Here is a 21,245-nt window from a genome sequence, read left to right as displayed (position 1 = left end):
AGGAAGGAAGGAAGGAAGGAAGGAAGGAAGGAAGGAAGGAAGGAAGGAAGGGAGAGAAATTTACAACAATTGCAGCATCGTATAATGACCGTTTGCGACCTCCCCAGCTGGCTTCTGACACACAAAGACAGTGAGGGAAGCTGAATTTGCTTCATGGCCACATGATTCATTTAACAACTGCACTGCAGTTAAGAACCCAGGCCAGAAACATACAATCGGGCCTGACTCGCCTTGCTCAGCAATCGACATTCTGGCCCCTATTGTGGTCATAAGTTAAGGACCACCGACCTGCATTCTGGAATCGACAGCTGTGCTCGTAGACTGAACATGGGTCCAAGGATGGAAATTAGAAAGAAGAGTCCTGTCTTGGAGGCCTCTTCACCTGAAACCTTTAGCCGGGATCTCTCTTAAACCCAACCTCTGTTTCTGCTCCTACAGACGGTCTCTTGCCCAATGAATGCAATAACCGAGGACATTTACACCAACGGCTCAGCCAAGAACGGTAGCCTCGCTCATGCCAATGGCCAGGAGATGCGGAAGATACGTTTAATCCAGTTTGAGAAGACCAACGAGGAGCCCATGGTGAGTTGATGGGAAAAGAGGAGGAGAGACTTAATTTGGGGCATTCCAGCTGCTGGGAGAAATCATTACCCAAACTAGGTAACATCATCATCCCTAGTTAAGAGCCGCGGTGGCGCAGTGGCTAGAGTGTAGTACTGCAGGCTACTTCTGCTGACTGCCGGCTGCCTGCAATTTGGCAGTTTGAATCTCACCAGGCTCAAGGTTGACTCAGTCTTCCATTCTTCCGAGGTGGGTAAAATGAGGAGCCATCTTGATTGTTGGGGGGCAAATGCAAAATGCTGGCTCTGTAAATCACTTAGACAAGGCTGTAAAGCACTGTGAAGCGGTATATCCGTTAAGTCTAAGTGCTATTGCTATTAGGAGCTCTGGTGGCACGGTGGTTAGAATGCAGTATTGTAGGCTAACTCTGCCCGCTGCCAGCAGTTCGATCCTGATCGGCTCAAGGTTGACCCATCCTTCCGAGGTGGGTAAAATGAGGAGCCAGATTCTTGGGGGCAATATGTTGACTCTGTAAACTGCTTAGAGAGGGCTGCAAAGCACTGTGAAGCGGTATATAAGTCTAAGTGCTTTTGTCCTTCCTTCCTTCCTTCCTTTTCTATTTTCTATTATTTTCTATTTTCTATTTTCTAGTCTAGTCTAGAAAGTAGAGTAGACTCTATTCTATTCCCTTGCCTTCGACTCCACTCCCTATTCTATTCTATTCTATTCTATTCTATTCTATTCTATTCTATTCTATTCTATTCTATTCTACTCTACTCTACTCTACTCTATTCTACTCTACTCTACTCTATTCTTCTATCCCATTTCTCTCTTTTCTTCTCTTCTCTTCTCTTCTCTTCTCTTCTCTTCTCTTCTCTTCTCTTCTCTTCTCTTCTCTTCTCTTCTCTTCTATGCATTCCATTCCATTCCATTCCATTTCATAATTCCGTTCTGCTCCGTTCTAATTTCTATTTCTATTAATTCCCTGTCTCTTCCAGGGTATCACCCTGAAGCTCAACGAGAAGAAAAGCTGCATGGTGGCCAGGATCCTTCACGGGGGCATGATTCACAGGCAAGGTAAACAGAAGCTGAGCTGGAAAAATACAGGCAGTCCTCTTTTATTTACGCAACAGTTTACTTGATGATCATCTGAATTCACAACAGCTGAAAAACGATGTTGCCAGGGGTCACGTGATTAAAGTCCAGATGGCTGGGCAACTGGTTCATATTTATGATTTATTGCAATGTCCCGGGTTCCTGTGATCACCTTTCACGACCTCCTGCAGATTCACTTACCGTATTTTTCGGAGTATAAGACGCACCTACCTTTTTTGGTGAGGAAAAGAAGAGAAAGAAATCTCCCTCTGCCTCTGAGCAATTTTGCCTCCTTGCAGCAAACAGCAAACAGCCTGCTTTACTTTCATCTTCGTTTTCAGCATTAGCACAAGAGGAAAAAAAATCTGCTCCAGCAATTTTCCTCTTTGCAGCAAGCAGCAGAGCCCTGCGCAAAACAGCTCAGAGCAAATCAGCGGAGAGTCGGGAGGCTGATCCAATCAACTTGTGCTAATTAGGCTGTGCTGAAGCTGAAAGGAGCTGCTTTTTCTTGCTGTTTGCTTGCAAGGAGGTAACTGCTGTGAGGCAGAGGCCAAAGGGTGGGGGCCAGTGGGTGGGTGGGGCTACATTCGGTGTACAAGACGCACCTAAATTTTCACCCCCTTTTAGGGGGAAAAAAGGTGCGTCTTATACTCCGAAAAATATGGTAATAACGGTGTTGTTAACTTAACAACTGCAGGGATTGACTTGACAACTCTGGTGAGGAAGGTCATAGAATGGGGCACAAAATTCACTCCACAAATGTCTCACTTAGCAACATAAACTTTGGGCCCAATTGTGGTCGGAAGTCGAGGACTACCTGTACTCTAAAGAACCGCTTGCTTTTGGATCACGCCTCTGACTGCAGAGTTAATGCCTGACTTCCCTTTCCCCCTTTTTAGCAGCTGAATCCGGGATCCTGAACTTCCCAAGGGGTCCTTATACAGGCAGTCCTTGATTTACAACAGTTCATTTCCATAAGCGTTCAAAGTTGGAACGGCACTGGAAAAAATAACTGACTTATGCCACGGTGGTAAAGTACAAGGATTGGTTGTTAGATATATTTGTCAGTGCTGTTCTAATTTTGAATGGTCATTAAATAAATGGTTGTAAGTCCAGGGATACCTGCCGTATCAATGTGGGACTACGATTCCCCATTTCTTTCTTTTCTGCTGTTTGGACGGAGAGAGGAAAATTTGCATTTTTAATTCTTTTTTTTTTTAAACATGTTTTATTCAGGGGTGAAAAATTAAAAATTAAAATTTTTTAGCAAGGGGTTCTTTGCCCCGTTGCTGGGTGGGCGTGGCCATGGTGGGTGTGGTCTAGTCGGCCTCCTGCACCACGGTGGGGGCGGAGGCATTTTTGCCTTCCCCGGGCTCTGTAGGCTTTCCTTGAGCCTCCAGGAGAGCGAAATCGGCCTCCCCAGACTTCAGAGGCCCTCTGGAGGCTGGAAACGGGTCCATTTCTGGCCTTCCCAAACTTCCGGTAGGCCCATTTTTCACATTTATTTATTTATTTATTTATTTATTTATTTATTTATTTATTTATCATATTTCTATGCCGCCCACTCTCCGAGGACTCTGGGTGGCTTACACCAAAGACAGTATACTAAATAGCATATTGCCCCCAACAATCTGGGTCCTCATTTTACCCACCTCGGAAGGATGGAAGGCTGAGTCAACCTTGAGCCGGTGAGATTTGATCCGCTGATCTGCTGAACTAGCAGTCAGCTGAAGTAGCTGCAGTACTGCACTCTAACCCTTCCTGAGCCTCCGTGCACACCCTGCACTTACCTGCATCCAAAACAGGCTGTGTGGGGACTCCTGGGAGGGGAGGGGAGGGGTGGGGTGGGCGGAGCCAGTCAGGAGTGGGATTTGGGGGTTCTCCAAACTACACAGAATCTTAGCTAGAGGTTCTCCCGAACCCTTGCGAATCCCCAGCAGTCCACCACTGGTTTTATTGATACATTTTTCTTTAAAACCATAAAAAATTCCATGTCTATCTATGTTGTCTATGTTGTCTGGGCATAATTAATTTCAAGTAAAGGTACAACAACCATAATCATACTAATAATATTAATAAACATACAGACAGAGAGTGGGAAATTCGCATTTTTAATTCTTAAGCTTGTTGGGTACTTTCTTCTACAGTTTCCTCTCCTGATTTCCAGCGTTTCTGCCCTTAACATTTGACAGTTAATTTTTATGGGTTTTAAAAAAGGGGCCCACCCATCCCAACGGTAGGGTAGGGAGTGAGCCATTTTTCAAGCTATAAATAGTGCTCTCTCTTGTTCTTGGCATTCTGGCAAATCTGCTCTGATGCTTCACCATTCTGTGTGTCCTACCTTGGCAGGTTTCCTTCATGTGGGAGATGAGATCCTCGAGATCAATGGGAAGAGTGTGGCCAACCATTCAGTAGACCAGTTACAGAAGATCTTGGTAGGTTTGGGGGTCCAAGGAAGGCAGGATGGATCTAAGCTTTCCTTGGGGAACAGAAATCAAGGGTGACTATGTCAGAGTGTGTTGCAGAAATCAAATCCAGAAAGCACACACAGGTAACTGATTCAGTAGGATTCATTAACTTCTCTTTATATAGAATAACGCATGAAATAAATATACAATACCAATGGCAGATTTTCCAACGTGGTAGTAGTTACAAGCAAAACACAAGCAGAGGAGAGAAGTTTTTGTTTCGGTTCAGCAGAACAGACTAGTTTTTGCACAGACTCAGAAGTTACAGAACTAAGCCACGCCCAGGCTCCAAACTGTTTCAGCTCCTATAGGCTGACCTTGTTACTAAGCTCTATTCATTGGCTGACCTTGTTACCATGTCTCTGCCAGTCATGAATGCATTGACAGACTACAATTCCCAGAAGTGGGGGAGAAGAAATCATTGGACATAGGTCTTGGAGTACATGCTTAGTCTTAAACGGTTCTTTTAAAAGGAGGTTATGAGAAGAAATATCCAGATGGAACTCTTACTGTGTTTATTGAAAAATATATTCTTGAAGACAACACGTGAAAGATGCAGTTGTTTAATTGGGTGGTCTTGAAATTTATTTAATGGTCCACAATTTCAGTAAGTTTGGGAATCAAGCTTTAGCATCTCAGCCAGCATGTCAACCCAAGATTTTTAATTATAGCTACAGCAATAGCACTTAGACTTATATACCGCTTCATAGTGCTTTTACAGCCCTCTCTAAGCGGTTTACAGAGTCAGCCTGTTGCCCCCAACAATCTGGGTCCTCATTTTACCCACCTCGGAAGGATGGAAGGCTGAGTCAACCTTGAGCCAGTGAGGATCGAACTGCTGGCAGTCCACAGAATTAGCCTGCAATACTACATTCTAACCACTGCGCCACCTCGGCTCTATTATGGTTTGAAAATTAGATGGAATTCACACATAAGGAGTTAAATAGAATTCTTAAGCCATAAGAATTGAATTTACTCACCATGGGAAGCCTGACACCATCAAATCACTCTTACGGCTCGGTGTTACTAGGGAGCCAGACTTCCTTCCCGCCTCCTATTTATTTCCCTTTGGGGTCAGCTAGCTTTGAGCTTTGAAATTCAGCCTGTTTTGCAGGAGAAATACTGCTAGGTATGGATTTGAACGTTAAATCCTCTGCCTGGTTAAGCTCATAAATTCGTCTTTTTCCCAGACTGCCAGGACAACGTGTATCTTTTGAAATGCTTTTATCAGGTTCAAGAAGTCAGGAGAGGGTTCAAAATCACAACGAGTTTATTTCCTAAACTTATACATAAGAATCTGATCTACTAACAGTCGAGGTGAATTGGTGCCAGATACGAGTCAACGGACTTCAAAGAAGGCTGGACTTGGGTCTATTATATGAGGGCGTAGAGATTCCAGATTGATGATGCATTTGACCCAGCAGTGGGTTTTTTATTATGGTATTACCGGTTCGCCGCACGCACGCTTGCTTCATGTGTGCGCACACACAGTTCGTGTGTGCACCTGCCTTCCGCACAAGCGCCCGGCCTTCCACGCATATGCTTTGCGTGCACGCGCGCCTTCCACGCATGTGCTCAGCCTCAAAAATCTGCCTAAATAAGATGGCATAGAGCCGGGTTGGGTGGGCAGGCCCATTTCTGCTACCGCTTTGGGTGAACCGGTCCGAACCGGCTGAATACCACCTCTGATTTGACCCCACCGTTGGGCTCAGCCTGGTATCTCCTATAGCCGCGATGGCGAACCTATGGCATGTGTGCCACAGGTGGCACGTGTAGCCATATTGGTGGGCATGCAAGTTCAGCTTCGGTGCGCATGTGTGTGCCGACCAGCTGATTTTCGGGCCTTCTGGGCCCACCAGAAGTAGGGAAACAGGCTGTTTACTGCCTCCGGAGGACCTCAGGGGGTGGTGGGGAAGGCCCGTTTCTCTCTCTCTCCCAGCCTATAGAGAGTTTCTAGGAGTCTAGGGAGGGCAAAAACGGCCTCCTTCCCCCCCCCCCGAGGCTGGAAACAGCCCATTTGCCAACGTCTGGTGAGACCGGAAGTAGGCAAACGGGCCATTTTCGGCTTCCAGAGGCCTCCAGAGGGGTGAGGAAGGCTGTTTTCCGCCCTCCCCAGACTCCTAGAAAGGCTCTGGAGGCTGGAGAGAGCAAAAAAATGGGTCTTCCGGTCCTATCAGAAGTTGGCAAACGGGCCATTTCTGGAGGGCCTCCGGGGGATGGGGTAGGCCGTTTTCGCCCTCTCCAGAGTCCTAGAAAGGCTCTGGAGGCTGGGGGAGAGCAAAAAACGGGCTTACCGTGCCATCGCGTGCCAGGAACAGGGTGAGCCACATGCAAATGCGCGGGGGCAGGGCGCATAGAATTATGGGTGTGAGCATGCGTGTGCGTGAACCCCCCCCCCCCCGCTCATGGCACATGCTGGCAAAAAGGTTAGCCATCACTGTCCTATAGCTTCTGTGGAATTTCAGAAGTGACTTATAGTCCCCCCCCTTATTTGCACTTGGGTGGCTGAAGAAGGAACACTTGAAATGTTATTCCATGGTTGGTCTGGAAACCATTTCTTAATCTAGAGAACGTTTTTTTTTCTCTCTCTTTCCTTTGAACATCTAGAAAGAAACTAAGGGAACCGTCACCCTAAAGATTGTTCCCAACCAACAGAATCGTATTCTGCCTCTCCAGGTAGGTAGAACATTTTTAATTAGCAGTTTTTATTCTGATTCACTCTGCAAAATCCATTCCTTTTTTTAAAACTGATTTAAAAATCAGTTTAAAAAAAAAAAGAAATGGATTTTGCACTTGGTAGGTAACACGGATGTGATCATCTTTGCTTGATCCGCTCAGCCAAATTCTACTCCTGTCTCTTCGCAAAAGAGGATGCTGGCTGGGGAATTCTGGGATCTGAAAGTTGGCCAAGGTTGAAAAACCCTGGTGTAGGTTACTGGGAAATGCCTTCTCTCTTCCCTGCTGTTTTTTTTCCCTTTTATTTATTTATTTTTTACATATACAGCAGTGGTCAAAATTGTGGAAACCTTTTGGAAAAAGTATATTTTTGAGGTTTGATGGCTAATAACACCATTTTTTTGGGGGGGGGGAGTTTCAAGATAATCATATTCCACTGGTGGAATGGCCTGGGAATAGCCCAGACCTTCACCCAATTGAAAATCTATGGAGCCAACTAAAGAAACTTGTTAGTCAGAAGCGACCCAGCAATAAAATCCAGTTAATAGAAGCAATCCTTCAATCTTGGTTTCACATTAGAACAGCTGCAGAACTAAAAGACTTGGTTCACTGCATGGGAAGACGCTGTAAGGCCGTAATTTATGCTAAAAGGTTACCCAAGAAGTATTAACTGACATGGTGATCATTTTTGTATATCTTGTTTTTTCTATGGAGATAATTTTTGTATATCTCATTTTTTCTATGTGTTTCACTTTTCTTCTTTATCCTGTAACTGCTATTCTAATAGCAAATCCTTCATAAAAGTAATTGCATTACGTTCTCGATTAAATTATCTTTCCACTGATATATAATTTTATGGTACTACTAAAAAACAGAAATTGTGTTATTAGCTAGTTTTAGAAAATACACTTTCCCCAAAAGGTTTCCACAATTTTGGCCACTACTGTATGCATTACTGTTTTGCCTCTTAAAGGATGGAGGTCCAGCAGCGCAATGCCCAAAGAACTTGGGGTTGTTACGAGAAACAGAAGCCCCCCCCCAAATTCTCAGACTGCAACTTTTTTGTCCGTTCTGAAGGTAGCTTGTTCCTTCCTTAGAGCCGAGCCAAGCAAAGTTCAGAGTCCTGTAGCATGCCCAGGAAGCAAGTAATCCACACAGATTAATTATTTAAAAGAGGGGGGGGGGGGGGAAAAAAAGAAAGCAGCGGGATAAAAGGCTGATTAAAGTTCAACGAACCCCTGCCGAAGGGAATAATTCTCTAGAGGCGTCTCACTTAAAAACAAGAGAGCTGGTATCTTTGAAATCTTTGCTGGAACCCAGGCAAGAAACTGTTTTGTGGATTCTCACCTGCCCTTGAAGTTACGTCACATTGCTGGGCTGCAGATTCTTGTGGGGGAAAAGCTATTTTAAGTGGCTTCTCTCTTTCCTATTCTTGGAAATAAAACAGAGACCATACTGAACACGCTGCAGCCCTCCTCAGGAACCTCTGCAGAATTGATCCGTGCTGTTTAATGCATCCGTTCTTTCCCAAGAACTCCCAAACTACAGATTCCATTTCTCTCCCCCTTTATTTATCTTTTTTTTCCCTCCTAGTGGATCTCTTCCAACTTTTGACTGGTTGCAAAGCCGATAAAAAATTGATCCCGGGAAGCTTTTGCTAGCTAGGTGATCTAGTGGCAGCTCAGTTCAGGGAGTCGTCTTTCTTGCAGAGATGACTGCCGTGCTGGTTTTATTTTCGTCTGTTTATTTATAGTATTTATAACCTGCTTTTCGACTGGTAAGGCGACAAGGATGGCTTTGAGAGCAACAAGAAGAAAACAGATATTATTGTTAAGTTTACAGCCTATAGGGCAACGCAAAATAAAAAAAGAAAGAAAGAAAAAGAAAGAAAGGAAGCCAGTTGGGGAATGAAAAGAGGAAATTGTCACACATGATTGCATGTTGTGCAGATGTTATGAGTAAGAAATATTGCTGCCTCTGTAACACAGTCAGAGGTTGTTGGTAATTTCCTCCTGGCTATCTGGAATGGGTTAATTTCCTGTGAAAGAAGTTGGTAGAAACAGATAGTCAAGGAAGCATGGAAATACAGAGGCTCGGGTGAATAATAATGGTGGGGGAAGGGAGGGAAGAGAGGGGAGGGAGGGAAGGAAGGAAAGGAAAGAAGGAAGGAAAGAAGGGAAGGCAGGCAGGCAGGAAGGGAAGGCAGATAGGCAAGGAAGGAAGGGAAGGAAGGAAGGAAGGAAGGAAGGAAGGAAGGAAGGAAGGAAGGAAGGAAGGAAGGAAGGAAGGAAGGAAAGGAAAGAAGGGAAGGGACAGACAGGAAGGCAGACAGGCAAGGAAAGGAGGGAGGAAGGAAAAGGAAGGAAGGAAAGGAAGGCAGACAGACAGGAAGGCAGACAGGCAAGGAAGGAAGGGAGGGAAGGGAGGGAGGGAAGGAAGGAAGAAAGGAAGGAAGGCGAGGGGAGGGAGGGACTTCTCTTGAAATGGTATGAAGAATTTGTATTGGAGGTTTTCCAGAGTGGATCAGATTCTCCTTATTGCTTCTAAATCCATGTTTTTCAAACTTGGAAGTTTTGCGTAATTTGTGTGGACTTCAACTTTCAGAATTCCCCAACCAGCCAGCCAGATCCAAGTTTGATTTGTATCTAAATATGGATCATCATCTTCTAGACCTTCACAAACGTTAGAAGGAAACACTGTAGGTTAGGTATTTGTCACGAGGAACCTCTCCCTGCCATATTTTCCTTCGGAATTTGAATTTGTATAACCTTTGCTCTTCTATATTCAAAATTAATGCTATTCATGAGATCCAAATCAAGTTGATGGACCAACTTGGGTTTTCTTGATTCGCTTCCCTCCCAACAGATGTTTGTCAGAGCTCAATTTAACTACGACCCGCAGAAGGACAACCTCATTCCTTGCAAAGAAGCTGGTTTGAAGTTCCAAACCGGAGATGTAATTGAGATTATCAATAAAGATGATAGTAATTGGTGGCAAGGCCGGATAGAAGGTTCTTCCAATGGCTCGGCAGGGCTTATTCCATCTCTGGAGCTCCAAGAATGGTAGGTCCTGCTTGCTTGCTTGCTTTTTATTTATGCCTTCAAGTCAGTCTTGATTTTTGGTGACTGCCTGGGCTAGTCTATGCAGTTTTCTTGGCAAGGTTTTTCAGAAGTGGTTTGCCATTGCCTGCTTCCTAGGGTTGAGAGAGAATGACTGGCTTCAGGTCACTAGCTAGTTTTGTGCCTACGTTGGGACTAGAACTCATGGCCTCTTGGTTCCTACCCTGGTGCTTTAACCACTCTACCAATTATTAGCTCTCTAATTATTAGCTTGAGAAACTTTCTGCAAACTGATCCCTCCAGAGAAGTGGAGGCCAGGCTGACCAGCCTGGCTGAAACTGACTTTGAATTCTGTCAATTCCCTCCCCAAAAAACCTTGCTTGGCTTCACTCTTATGGATGCATTCATCCCATCATCCACAGTAGTAATTGAGTTTAATTCTTGAAGGTCTTTTCTAAAAGGCTTTTAAATGTGAAGTAAGAATATTGCCGTTGAAGGCATATTAAATGATGTCACAGATTAAGAGATCAAGAGTGGTGCGATAGCCTAGAGGTGGAGCTCTCGCCTCATAATCAGGGAGGCTGTGAGTTCGATCCTAGGTAGAGACAAATATTTCTCTCTCTGGGCACAATGAGAATTTATCTGCTGAATATAACTCCGCATTGGCGACAGGAAGGGCATCTGGCCAGTAAACATTCAGTTGCCCAGACTCCACCCCGCAAGGGATTATGGGATGGTAAAATGATGATGATGATGAAGAGAGAATCACATTTTGGCAGCCAAACAGGAGAAGGTTCATTGGTCTCTCCAAGCTATCTGCTGAAGTTTGATAGATGAAGATATCCAGGGCCACCTCGGGCTGAACCGCAGTTCTTGAGCTCCCCCTTTTGTACTTGATATACTCAACTTAGTCCTTATTTGGTGCCCTTCTAGCAGCCATGGCACAGATTTCAATCTATATATATAAAACCGAAATACCACTCACGCATCATCAAGAAATCTCCAGAACCGTAAAGTCTACAAACTTGAAATTTGGCACGTACAGTATGCCAAATTCCTCTTGGCTTCTAGGTGCTCGCTAAGAAAGGATTTTTCAAAATGACCATCAGATCATTAGTATTTCTTATATTATTGTTAACATGCTCTGATGCTGAGGAGTTAGACGATCTACTCCCCCTCCCCACCCAAAAAAACCTCCGTCCCAACTGCCACTTGGGCATGGGCGTGGCCAGCGTGTGACTCATCCGGCCTGCGGGCTGGAAGTTTAGACATTCTACTCCCCACCTGAAAGGGAGAGAAGGGGATAAGATAGAAGAGGCCTCTGTGATTGTAACTACTCATTAATTTTGAAGTGTCGATTTATCAAGCCCGATCACATAGTTTCGTAGCGGAGCACGGGATCCAGCTAATCCCTTGATAAAACCAACAGAAAGCCACCTTCTCCTTCTTTCCGCGCCTTTTGAGAATGAGAAATGGGATGAGGTAGTAGCCATTTGTTCCGAAGATTGACTGCTCTCACTGAAACCTTCCTGCAGGCGTGTTGCCAGCACTACCCAAGAGAATCAGTCCGAAGGCCAGAGCTGCACCCCTTTTGGAAAGAAGAAAAAGTGCAAAGACAAGTACTTGGCAAAGCACAGCTCAAGTAAGTCACAACTTTCGGTGTTCTGATGAGTCCTGCACAACACCAGGTTCCTAATGCACTTTGTTGCTGGGTTTGCACAATATTTTGGGGCCAAGCCAATATATGTGCCTAGTTTAACCTGCTAGTCTAGTTTAGGGTGTTAAGAGAGGGATTCGCACCACAAAGCTAACCACAAACTACTTAATCCCTTTATATATGAAGCCAGCCTTTGCGCTGGATGACGGGGTAGAGCAGCTGTTATACACTGGTTTTACTGAGGGGTCGTTGTGAGATTGGGATGGGGAGGTGGAAGACTAGACACTTGGGAATCATCGGAAACATTTTTGGGGAGCACTGGTTTGTGTCAGGGGTGGGCTTCAAAAATTTTAGCAAGAGGTTCTCTGCCTGGTTGCTGGGTGGGCATGGCCATAGTGGGTGTGGCCTAGTTGGCCTCTTGCACCATGGTGAGCGGAGGGGACATTTTTGCCCTCCCCAGGCTCCGGAGGCTTTCCTTGAGTCTCCAGGAGGGTGAAAACGGCCTCCCCAGGCTCCAGAGGCCCTCTGGAAGACGGAAACGGTTTCCGACCTTCCCGAACTTCCGTACGCCTGTTTTTCACCCTCGCCAAGCTTCCGCACGCACCCTGCACTTACCTGTATCCAAAATGGGCCGCGTGGGGACTCCTGGGAGAGGCGGGGCAGGGTGGGCGGGGCCAGCCAGGAGTGGGATTTGGGGATTCTCCGAACTGCACAGAATTGTAGCTAGAGGTTCTCCCGAACCCCTGCGAACCCCCAGCAGCCCACCTCTGGTTTGTGTACATGTATACATCTTCATGTATACATCGTCACTCTCTGGCAGCCTGCTCCAAAGAGCCCTCAGTTAATGGAATTCTGTTCACATGCCTTCTGTTGGGATAAAGTTGATGCATATGTTCTGTCCCCGTCTCATACACGCACACAAACAGACAGCCGGGGGTTAAATAAACTGGCAGACAACCAATTCTTCCGATAAGAAACTTGGCAGCAACCCAGTAGCTGCTTGCCAAGAATTTTACTCAAAAACAAAATACACACAGTCAAGAATTGTCCAGTTCGTAAAATAAATCCAAGGCCGATAATGTTGTTTCCAAAGATGCAATGTGACTCGTTAGTAGTTAGTTTTGTCCGTCACAGAGTCTGAATGGCCACCTCACCCCCTTTTATACCCTGTGGGGTGTGGTCCAGTGACTCAGCCTAATCTCTGGCACGCCTTTTCTTCTGTTGCGCGCGCTTATCTCTGCGACGCTGCCGAGGATCCAGCCAAGACTCATTACTGTCATCACTGTCCACCTGTGGCTGCGTGGACATGCTTGGCCCCGGCCCTATCTCTTGCCCTTCGGAGGACACCAGAGGCATTGCCAGAGAGGAGGGTCCTGGAGAGGGAGGCCTTGCCAACTCCTCTCCTTCACTCTCGGAGTTCTCTCCTGCCAATGACACAGGCTCAGGTAACGGAGCCACAACAGCATAGAAGACTGTGGGGCAGTAGAAAAATGGGACACTCACATGTGCCCCTTGGCCAACTATGAAACTGAGTAAGTTCAAGAATGCCACATGTTCCATCAGGACTGCATATTGGTTGTGTGAAGGCAGGACTTCTCTTGAGATGGTGTGAAGAACTTGCATTGGAGTTCTTCCAGAGTAGACTAGACCTCTATGTCAGTGTTTCTTGACCTTGGAAAGTTTTAAGAGGGGTGGACTTCAATTCCCAGAATTCCCCAGCCACCAAAAATAATAAAAAAATCCTTCCTTTCACCTGCCATGTTCCTAAGATTGTTGTAGTGGTCCAATCTATTGTTCATTCCTCAGCCCCGTCATCAAAAACTCTATTTTCCCGTGAAAGACAATTTTCAAATCCAGTTCTATAATGGGAGCAAACAAACAGTTGAAACAATGCAGCGTGTTCCTGAACATCACAATTGCTTCTGGTTGGCCTGTTTTTTCCAATTAGTTCATCCTGGTCTTGTCTGCAGCATCCTGTTTTCTGTTGTTTTTTGAACTGTCGGTGCCAGAAACGGCTGTTAACTTTTTTTAATACTCAAAATCTGTTGGCCATTCCTAAAGCAGCAAACCCGTTCATTCTTAGGTTAGTGGGCTTGCTGTGTCAAAAATTCCATTGTGTTGCAAAGTCCTGCTTTGCTGATCCGAGTCAGGAAAAAGGTCGGTGATCCACAGCCACAATTTCTCCAGCCGAAACACCCCCCCCCCCAGACTTTATGATTTGGATAAAGCACACAAATTTGCACGCGGATTGAAGTTTCCAACCACTGAAGTTCTCCAGAACATTAAAGGAGATCACACTATAACACAACTGTAGGATATTTGTGGGATTCACGGCCTTCTGGAGTTTTGTCTAAACTCTTTCTCGTTTTACTTTTAGTTTTTGACCAGCTTGATGTAGTATCTTATGAGGAGGTGGTCCAACTGCCAGCTTTTAAGCGGAAAACTTTGGTGCTTATAGGTAATGGAATCACATCTCACTCTGCTTCTTCAAATGTTAAATCAATGAATCCCTACAGTTCTAATGTTTTAAATAACCAAGTTAAATATCAGAAAAGAACACACGCTTTTTTATTCACTCCCACACTAGCAATTAGTATATTAAAATATAGGAATTACATATTTAAACTCCAGGTGGATGATATTTCAGCCCTTAATTTTTAATTTTTTTTTATTTTTGATTTATATGCCGCCCTTCTCTGGACTCAGGGCGGCTTACAATGCGCTAAGCAATAGCCTTCATCCTTTTGTATATTTATACAAAGTCAGCTTATTGCCCCCACAAACTGGGTCCTCAATTTACCTACCTTAGAAAGGATGGAAGGCTGAGTCAACCTTGAGCCTGGCGAGATTCAAACCTGCAGTAATTGCAGGCAACTGGTCTTAATAACAGGGTGCTTTAGACCACTGCACTACCAAGGCTCTTAAGAGCTTTCATGAAGAGTAAAGTTGCTTGAAACTAACATCAGCTTCTTGCCAATATGAGATGGGGAAAACAGATAAAAATAACTCTCTTTGTGACGCCTGACTTATTTTTTTTTTTCTTTTGGATTAGGGGCAAGTGGTGTTGGACGAAGCCACATTAAGAACACGCTGCTCAACAAATACCCGGACAAGTTCGGATATCCTGTTCCATGTATGTCTGCCCACATGAATATGCCTACTCAATATGTCTCTTTGAGAGGAGACACTAGATCACTGTTTTTTAAGCTTAGCAACTTTAAGATAAGGACATGATGGCTCAGTGGTTAAGACGCTAAGCTTGTCGATCGAAAGATCAGCAGTTCGAATCCCTAGGGCCGAGTAACGGGGTGAGCTCCCGTTTCTTGTCCCAGCTTCTGCCAACCTAGCAGTTCGAAAGCACGTATAAAATGCAAGTAGAAAAATAGGGACCACTTTGGTGGAAAGGTAACAGCGTTCCGTGTGCCTTTGGCGTTGAGTCATGCTGACCACATGACTATGGAGACTTCTTCGGACAGCGCTGGCTCTTTGGCTTTGAAACGGAGATGAGCACCGCCCCCTAGAGTCAGGAACAACTAGCACATAAGGAACCTTTACCTTTACCTAGTAAAGTATTTCTCAACATTCAGATATGCGGATTTCAACTTTTCAGAATTCCCCCAGCTATTCTCCAAAGCACCTGAGGGCAGGACAAGAAGCAATGGGTGGAAACTAATCAAGGAGAGAAGCAACTTAGAACTAAGGAGAAATTTCCTGACAGTGAGAACAACTAATCAGTGGAACAACTTTACTCCAGAAGTTGTGAATGCTCCAACACTGGAAATTTTTAAGAAGAGGTTGGATAACCATTTGTCTGAAGTGGTGTAGGGTTTCCTGCCTAAGCAGGGGGTTGGACTAGAAGACCTCCAAGATCCCTTCCAACTCTGTTATTCTATTCTATTCTATTCTATTCTATTCTATTCTATTCTATTCTATTCTATTCTATTCTATTCTATTCTATTCTAATTCTAATTCTAATTCTATTCTCTCCTATCCTAATAAGGATTCCAAGAATATTACGGTTTTATTATAAAGTACATTGTCAAAATCTTGAAAGTCTCAAATGGTATAGGGTCTATAGGGTCCCTGCTTGAGCAGAGGGTTGGACCAGAAGGTCCCTTTCAACTGTGGTTCAATTATTCTGCCCAGGTTTTTTTTTTGGTATGGTCTGATACTGAACATAATCAAGGTGGAGTTATTTTGAATTTCTTTCTCACTCTTCCTTCTATTTCTGGCCAATACGATTGCTTCTCCACTTCTTAACTACTTAAAAGTCTGGAAGTCTGTGTCTTTTTTTTTCCATCTGGAAAAAAGAATAAAAAAGCTTAATTGGGATGGTGGAGAATGTTTGGTAGCTATCTCCAGAGGTTTTTGGATTGGGCATATTAACCCTACCCAAATTCCACATAATGCTATCAATTACCGGTCAAGATTAGTTGAGCTGTATTTCCACCCAAGTTCTCTTGGACCCAGACTTATAAAGACTTCTTGGGTTCACCATCTCCATGTAGATGTACTATTCACTTAATTGCACTCTCCAAATTTCTCCGTAATTTAGGCAGGTTCTATGGTGAGTCATCCTACTGCAATATTGTTACGCTTCATTGATTTTCGCAGATACCACTCGGCCCCAAAAGAAGAATGAAGAGGATGGAAAGAATTATCACTTTGTCTCCACAGAAGACATGACAAAAGATATCTCTGCTAACGAGTTCCTGGAATTTGGAAGTTACCAGGGCTATATGTTTGGCACCAAATTTGAAACTTTGCACAAGATCCATCAACAGGGCAAAATTGCAATCTTGGACATTGAGCCTCAGGTAAGGAGGAGCCGTTTGTTCGTTTAATCAGCAGGTTAAATTTTGTCAGCATCCTTCTTAACTGCACTAAGAGAAAGGAAAGAGGGCAAAAATGTACCGTATTTTTCAGAGTATAAGACGCACCTACCTTTTTTGGTGAGGAAAAGAAGAAAAAGAAATCTCCCCCTGCATCTGTGACAATTTTGCCCCTTTGCAGCAAACAGCCTGCTTTACTTTCATTTTTGTTTTCAGCATAGCTTGGTTAGCACAAGGGGAAAAAAAATCTGCTCCAGTAATTTACCTCCTTGCAGCCAGCAGCAGAGCCCTGCGCAAAACAGCTGAGAGCAAGTCATCTGAGATTCGGGAGGCCGATCCAATCAACTTGTGCTAATTAGGTTGTGCTGAAGCTGAAAGGAGCTGTTTTTTCTTGCTGTTTGCTTGCAAGGTGGTAACTGTTGTGAGGCAGAGGCCAAAGGGTGGGGGCCAGTGGGTGGGCGGGGCTACATTTGGTGTATAAGACACACTTAAATTTTCATCCCTTTCTGGGGGGGGGAAAGGTGTGTCTTATACTCCGAAAAATACGGTAAATTTCAGAAACATTGAGCAGAAACAAGTGGACTATATTGACACATCAGAACCAAGAAAAAAGATGGAAGTTGGTGTCTAAAGGTTGACGGGATAAATCTGATAATAAATAAATAAATAAATTATGGCAAGAGGGCCAAACTTTTGTTAATCTGAGATCTTTCGTTGCTCATCCAAGCAACTTCATCTAGCAATGAAGCGTCTCAAATGAATAAAGTTTGGCCCAATTGTCACGATTCAAACTTTAGACACCTTTGGCCTGGATGGTCGAGTCTTCTTTGACGTATGATAGAAGTGGATCTTTCCATTTATTCTTCCTTTAATTGGGAAATGACACGGAAAAGTGATCCAAAACACCTTGGGAAATTGATGTGGCATCGGTCAATAGAAGACTCCACTTTCCTTTGTATTATCTCCGACTCTGTAATTTTTATTCAGATCGACATTTCTAAAAGGTCAGAATCAAGGATCATGTAACTGTTGCTTTGTTTAAGCAAGAATGGAAATTAAACATATCCATGTCCATTTGCTCTTCAAAACCTTGAAGTGTAATAGGCAGTCCTGTAATAAGTTGGGGAAATAGGTTATCTTTTTGATTTAAGGCAGAAATTTACTCTTTCTCTCTTCCTTTTGACAGACACTGAAAATCATCCACACTGCCGAGTTTTCTCCGTTCATTGTGTTCGTTGTTCCTCCAAAGCAAGCTGATCAGGTATCTAGCGGTGGGGCCTTAACGTTAAATTATAAATGCTCTTCTGGGATTAATGAAGAACTCTCCTTCCTTAATATTTACCATATTTTTTGGAGTATAAGACGCACCGGAGTATAAGACGCACCTTAGTTTTTGGGGAGGAAAATAAGAAAAAAACTGATTGGCAGGTGGATCGGCCTCCCGGAATACCCCCAATCAGCTGTTCCCAGAAGTAAATTTTAGCAACAGGTTCCTTGGTTGTGAGCTCTGTGCCTTGCTTTTTTTTCTGCCTCTGAAACTTCTTTTCAGAAAAAAAACTTTTTTTCCTGCCTCTGAAAGCCTCCAAAACAGAGCTTCAGTAAAAAAAAGCCTCTGAAACTCTGTTTGGGGGCTTCTTTTCGGAAGCTTCATTTCTGATGCTTTTTTCAGCCTCTGAAACCTCCGATTGAGAAGCTGGGCGGGTTACATTCGGAGTATAAGACGCACCCAGATTTTCACCCTCTTCTTTGGGAGAAAAAGGTGCATCAGGGCGGCTTATAATGCATTTAAAAAAAAACCATTATAAAAACATTTAAAAATTAAAACATTAAAACCCATTCACACCATTCATGGCCAGATCTCACAAAATCGCAGCAGCAAGATCAACGGCCCCAGGCCTGCCGGAAAAGCCAGGTTTTCACCGCTTTTCGAAAGGCCAATAGTTGAATAAAAGATGCACACATGGATTATTAGGGGTTAGTTTTTAATTGTATTGCTAGGGGTTTTAAATTGGGGCGGCCGTTTAATTTAATTTATTTTTAATTATTTTAACTTTTATATTGTATGTTATTTTAATTCTCGGCTGTTCACCGCCCTGAGTCCCTTCGGGGAGAAGGGCGGGATATAAATTTAATAATAAATAAATAAATAAATAAATAAATAAATAACAAAAGGCGAAACGTTTGAGTTTTTTTGAAATCAATTACAAGTAATCCTCGACTTACAACTGAATGCGTAGAGACAATTAGATATTTATACACTGGTTCCGAAAACTTGATGGCCACACCCCCAGCACATGCCGATATTTTGGACCCTTGGCAACCAGCCCAGATTTACCTGTTTTTGCCATATATATATATATATATTTTAAACCAGTTTGAAATGCATCCGTAGATAGAAGACAGAAAGAGGAGAGTTGGCTTATTAAGGCCGATGGTCTTCACAGATGTTATTTTTTTTAGCTGAGCGTCATTTCTTAACAGTAAAAAGGTAAAGGTTCCCCTCGCCCATACATGCTAGTCATTCCCGACTCTAGGGGGCGGTGCTCATCTCCGTTTCAAAACCAAAGAGCCAGCGCTGTCCAAAGGCGTCTCCGTGGTCCTGTGGCCGGCATGACTCAACGCCAAAGGCGCACGGAACGCTGTTACCTTCCCACCAAAGGTGGTCCCTATTTTCCTACTTGCATTTTTCACATGCTTTCGAACTGCTAGGTTGGCAGAAGCTGGGACAAGTAACGGGAACTCTCCCCTTTACACGGCACCAGGGATTCAAACTGCTCTTCCAATCGTCTTAGCCACTGAGCCAGTGCGTCCTGTTCTTCACAATACTTGTAAGCAAAACATCTGCAGGCCGTGGCCTCACCCTTGAAATTTTCTTTTCTCTACAGATAGAAACCTTGCAACAGCTTCAGAAGGATACAGAGGCCATCCGGAGCAGATACGCCCATTACTTTGATTTGGTGTTGGTGAACAACGGTGTGGAAGAGAGCCTTGAGCAACTGCAGGCAGCTTTCGATCGGGCATGCAGCTCCCCGCAGTGGGTGCCAGTTTCTTGGGTGTACTGAGCTGGCAGCACCACTTAGGCCCACCTCACTGCAGCATGTCGAGGACAATAAAAGGATCAGCCTCTTCCCTGCTCTATGCTTCTGCCCAATACGCAACCTTCTTGGAGCTGCACCATCGCCTGTTACTGCCAGGACGAGAGTCCGGGTCCTTCCAGCTGTAAACATCCTCAGACGAGCATCTATGATGCGGCTTGCTCCTTCGTTGTTCTGTATTTCCATTTATTTGCAGATGTTAGCAGCAGGGGACGGTCCAAGAATATCCTTCTTCCGCAATCAATAAGGTTTTAAACAGGGATACCAAGAATACATTCTAGGTAAAAGCCATAATGCCGTAAATGTTAAGAGCTGTGTTTTAACAACGCATTTTCCTGGTTTTCGTTTTTTCCCACTTGTGACAAGAAGCGCATTCCAAACCTCTGCATGAATGAGATTTACTCCTTCACTCGTCTTTTTGGGGAAGGGCAGAGAACTCTGAACTAATGTTGGACGTCATGTTCAACTAGGAGCGGTTTTGGGGGGTTTTTTGCCTCCGTCACAAGCGTTTGTTTTACCACTGCACCCATGCACAACACCAGGGAGGGTACGGCCCTCAAATAACTACCTTTGTAACTAACAGGGATAAGAAAAAGGGAGCATGGATGGCCAGGTGTTAAAATCCCATGCTCTTGAGGATGCCAAAAAAAAAAAAAAAAACACAATTGAAACAAACGTGCAATAGAAACATTCAGTTGAATCCATTACAGGGAAAACTTTTAACAAGCAGCAATAAAATACAATTCAAAAACGTGACTGGGGAGTCTCACTGTACCTGTTTTTTGTTTTTTTTTAATGAACGTTGGAAACGGAAGGTAGATTTTGATGTTGTAGGAGGCATGTTAGATCATGGTGGAAGAGAACTGAAAGCGGTAGCAAACATAACGGACTAATCAATGTTATTCAACGGCAGAAAACTCTTGCAATCCGATGAAATACGGTGCATCTTGCAGTGTCTAATTGTTGCTATCAGACCACAGGTGAAATGCTCCCGGTTCGGACCGGATCGCCTGATCTGGCAGCGTTGGCGGCGGGTAGTTCGGAGAAACCGGTAGCAAAAATCCCTGCCGCCCCCCATGCCCAGCTGAGCCCGCGCAATCATCAGAGGCTTTTTTTTTAATTTTTAAAAGCATTTTTTTTCTACAACCTCTTCGGCTGAAAAAATGCTTTTAAAAGTAAAAAAAAAAAAGCCTCTGATGATCGTGTGGGCTCAGCTGGGATCGTCAGAGGCTTTTAAAAGCATTTTTTTACACAACCTCTTCGGCCGAAGAGCTTGTAGAAAAGATATTTTTAAAAGAAAAAAAAGCCTCTGATAATCAGGCAAGTCAGCTGGGATCGTCAGAGGCTTTTAAAAGAAAAAAAACTCTCTAATGATCAGCTGGGCCGGAGGTTGTAGAAAAAATGGTTTTAAAGCTTTTTTTTTTAAAAAAAGTTGGCCATGCCCACTTAGTCACATTACCCCACCACCACAGCCAAGCCCACAGAACCGGTAGTAACAAATTTTATATTTCATCACTGTATCAGACTTATGAAGAAGCGGAGAATAGTTCCTCTTGGTTAAGGTATATTGCAGTTAGCTAAACCAGCAAACATTGTGGCAGTGTTTCTCAATCTTGGGAAAAAATTTAAAATGTGTGGACTTCAATTTCCAGAATTCCCAGCATGCTGAATTCATGACATCATGAAAACTATGGCAATACTACTGTTCTCAGCAACATGAACGTCAACGAATCTTGCTGATAAGATATAGGCAGTCTTTACTTAATGACCAGTTGAAGTTATGACAGACCCCCTCCCCCCAA

General features: G+C 44.0%; 1 protein-coding gene across 1 annotated transcript in view; it reads left to right on the top strand.

Moving 5' to 3' along the window:
* Positions 1–20,194, top strand: part of MPP1 (MAGUK p55 scaffold protein 1) — a 37,903-nt gene extending 17,709 nt beyond the window's left edge. The window contains exons 2-12 of the mRNA XM_070952154.1: positions 439–582; positions 1,560–1,638; positions 4,006–4,091; positions 6,732–6,800; positions 9,666–9,862; positions 11,395–11,501; positions 13,894–13,974; positions 14,569–14,649; positions 16,131–16,333; positions 17,535–17,609; positions 19,234–20,194. Coding sequence (XP_070808255.1) covers positions 439–582; positions 1,560–1,638; positions 4,006–4,091; positions 6,732–6,800; positions 9,666–9,862; positions 11,395–11,501; positions 13,894–13,974; positions 14,569–14,649; positions 16,131–16,333; positions 17,535–17,609; positions 19,234–19,410 — 1,299 coding nt within the window. The 3' untranslated portion in view covers positions 19,411–20,194. The remainder of the gene's footprint in view (positions 1–438; positions 583–1,559; positions 1,639–4,005; positions 4,092–6,731; positions 6,801–9,665; positions 9,863–11,394; positions 11,502–13,893; positions 13,975–14,568; positions 14,650–16,130; positions 16,334–17,534; positions 17,610–19,233) is intronic.
* Positions 20,195–21,245: the final 1,051 nt, after the last annotated feature.

The sequence above is a fragment of the Pituophis catenifer genome, unplaced genomic scaffold (genome assembly GCF_029215685.1).
Source record: "Pituophis catenifer annectens isolate HBS135680 unplaced genomic scaffold, rPitCat1.0.hap2 SCAF_11, whole genome shotgun sequence".
NCBI classification, from domain to species: domain Eukaryota; kingdom Metazoa; phylum Chordata; class Lepidosauria; order Squamata; family Colubridae; genus Pituophis; species Pituophis catenifer.
Note: the sequence above shows the minus strand (reverse complement) of the source record. Positions and strands in the feature narration are given on the sequence as shown.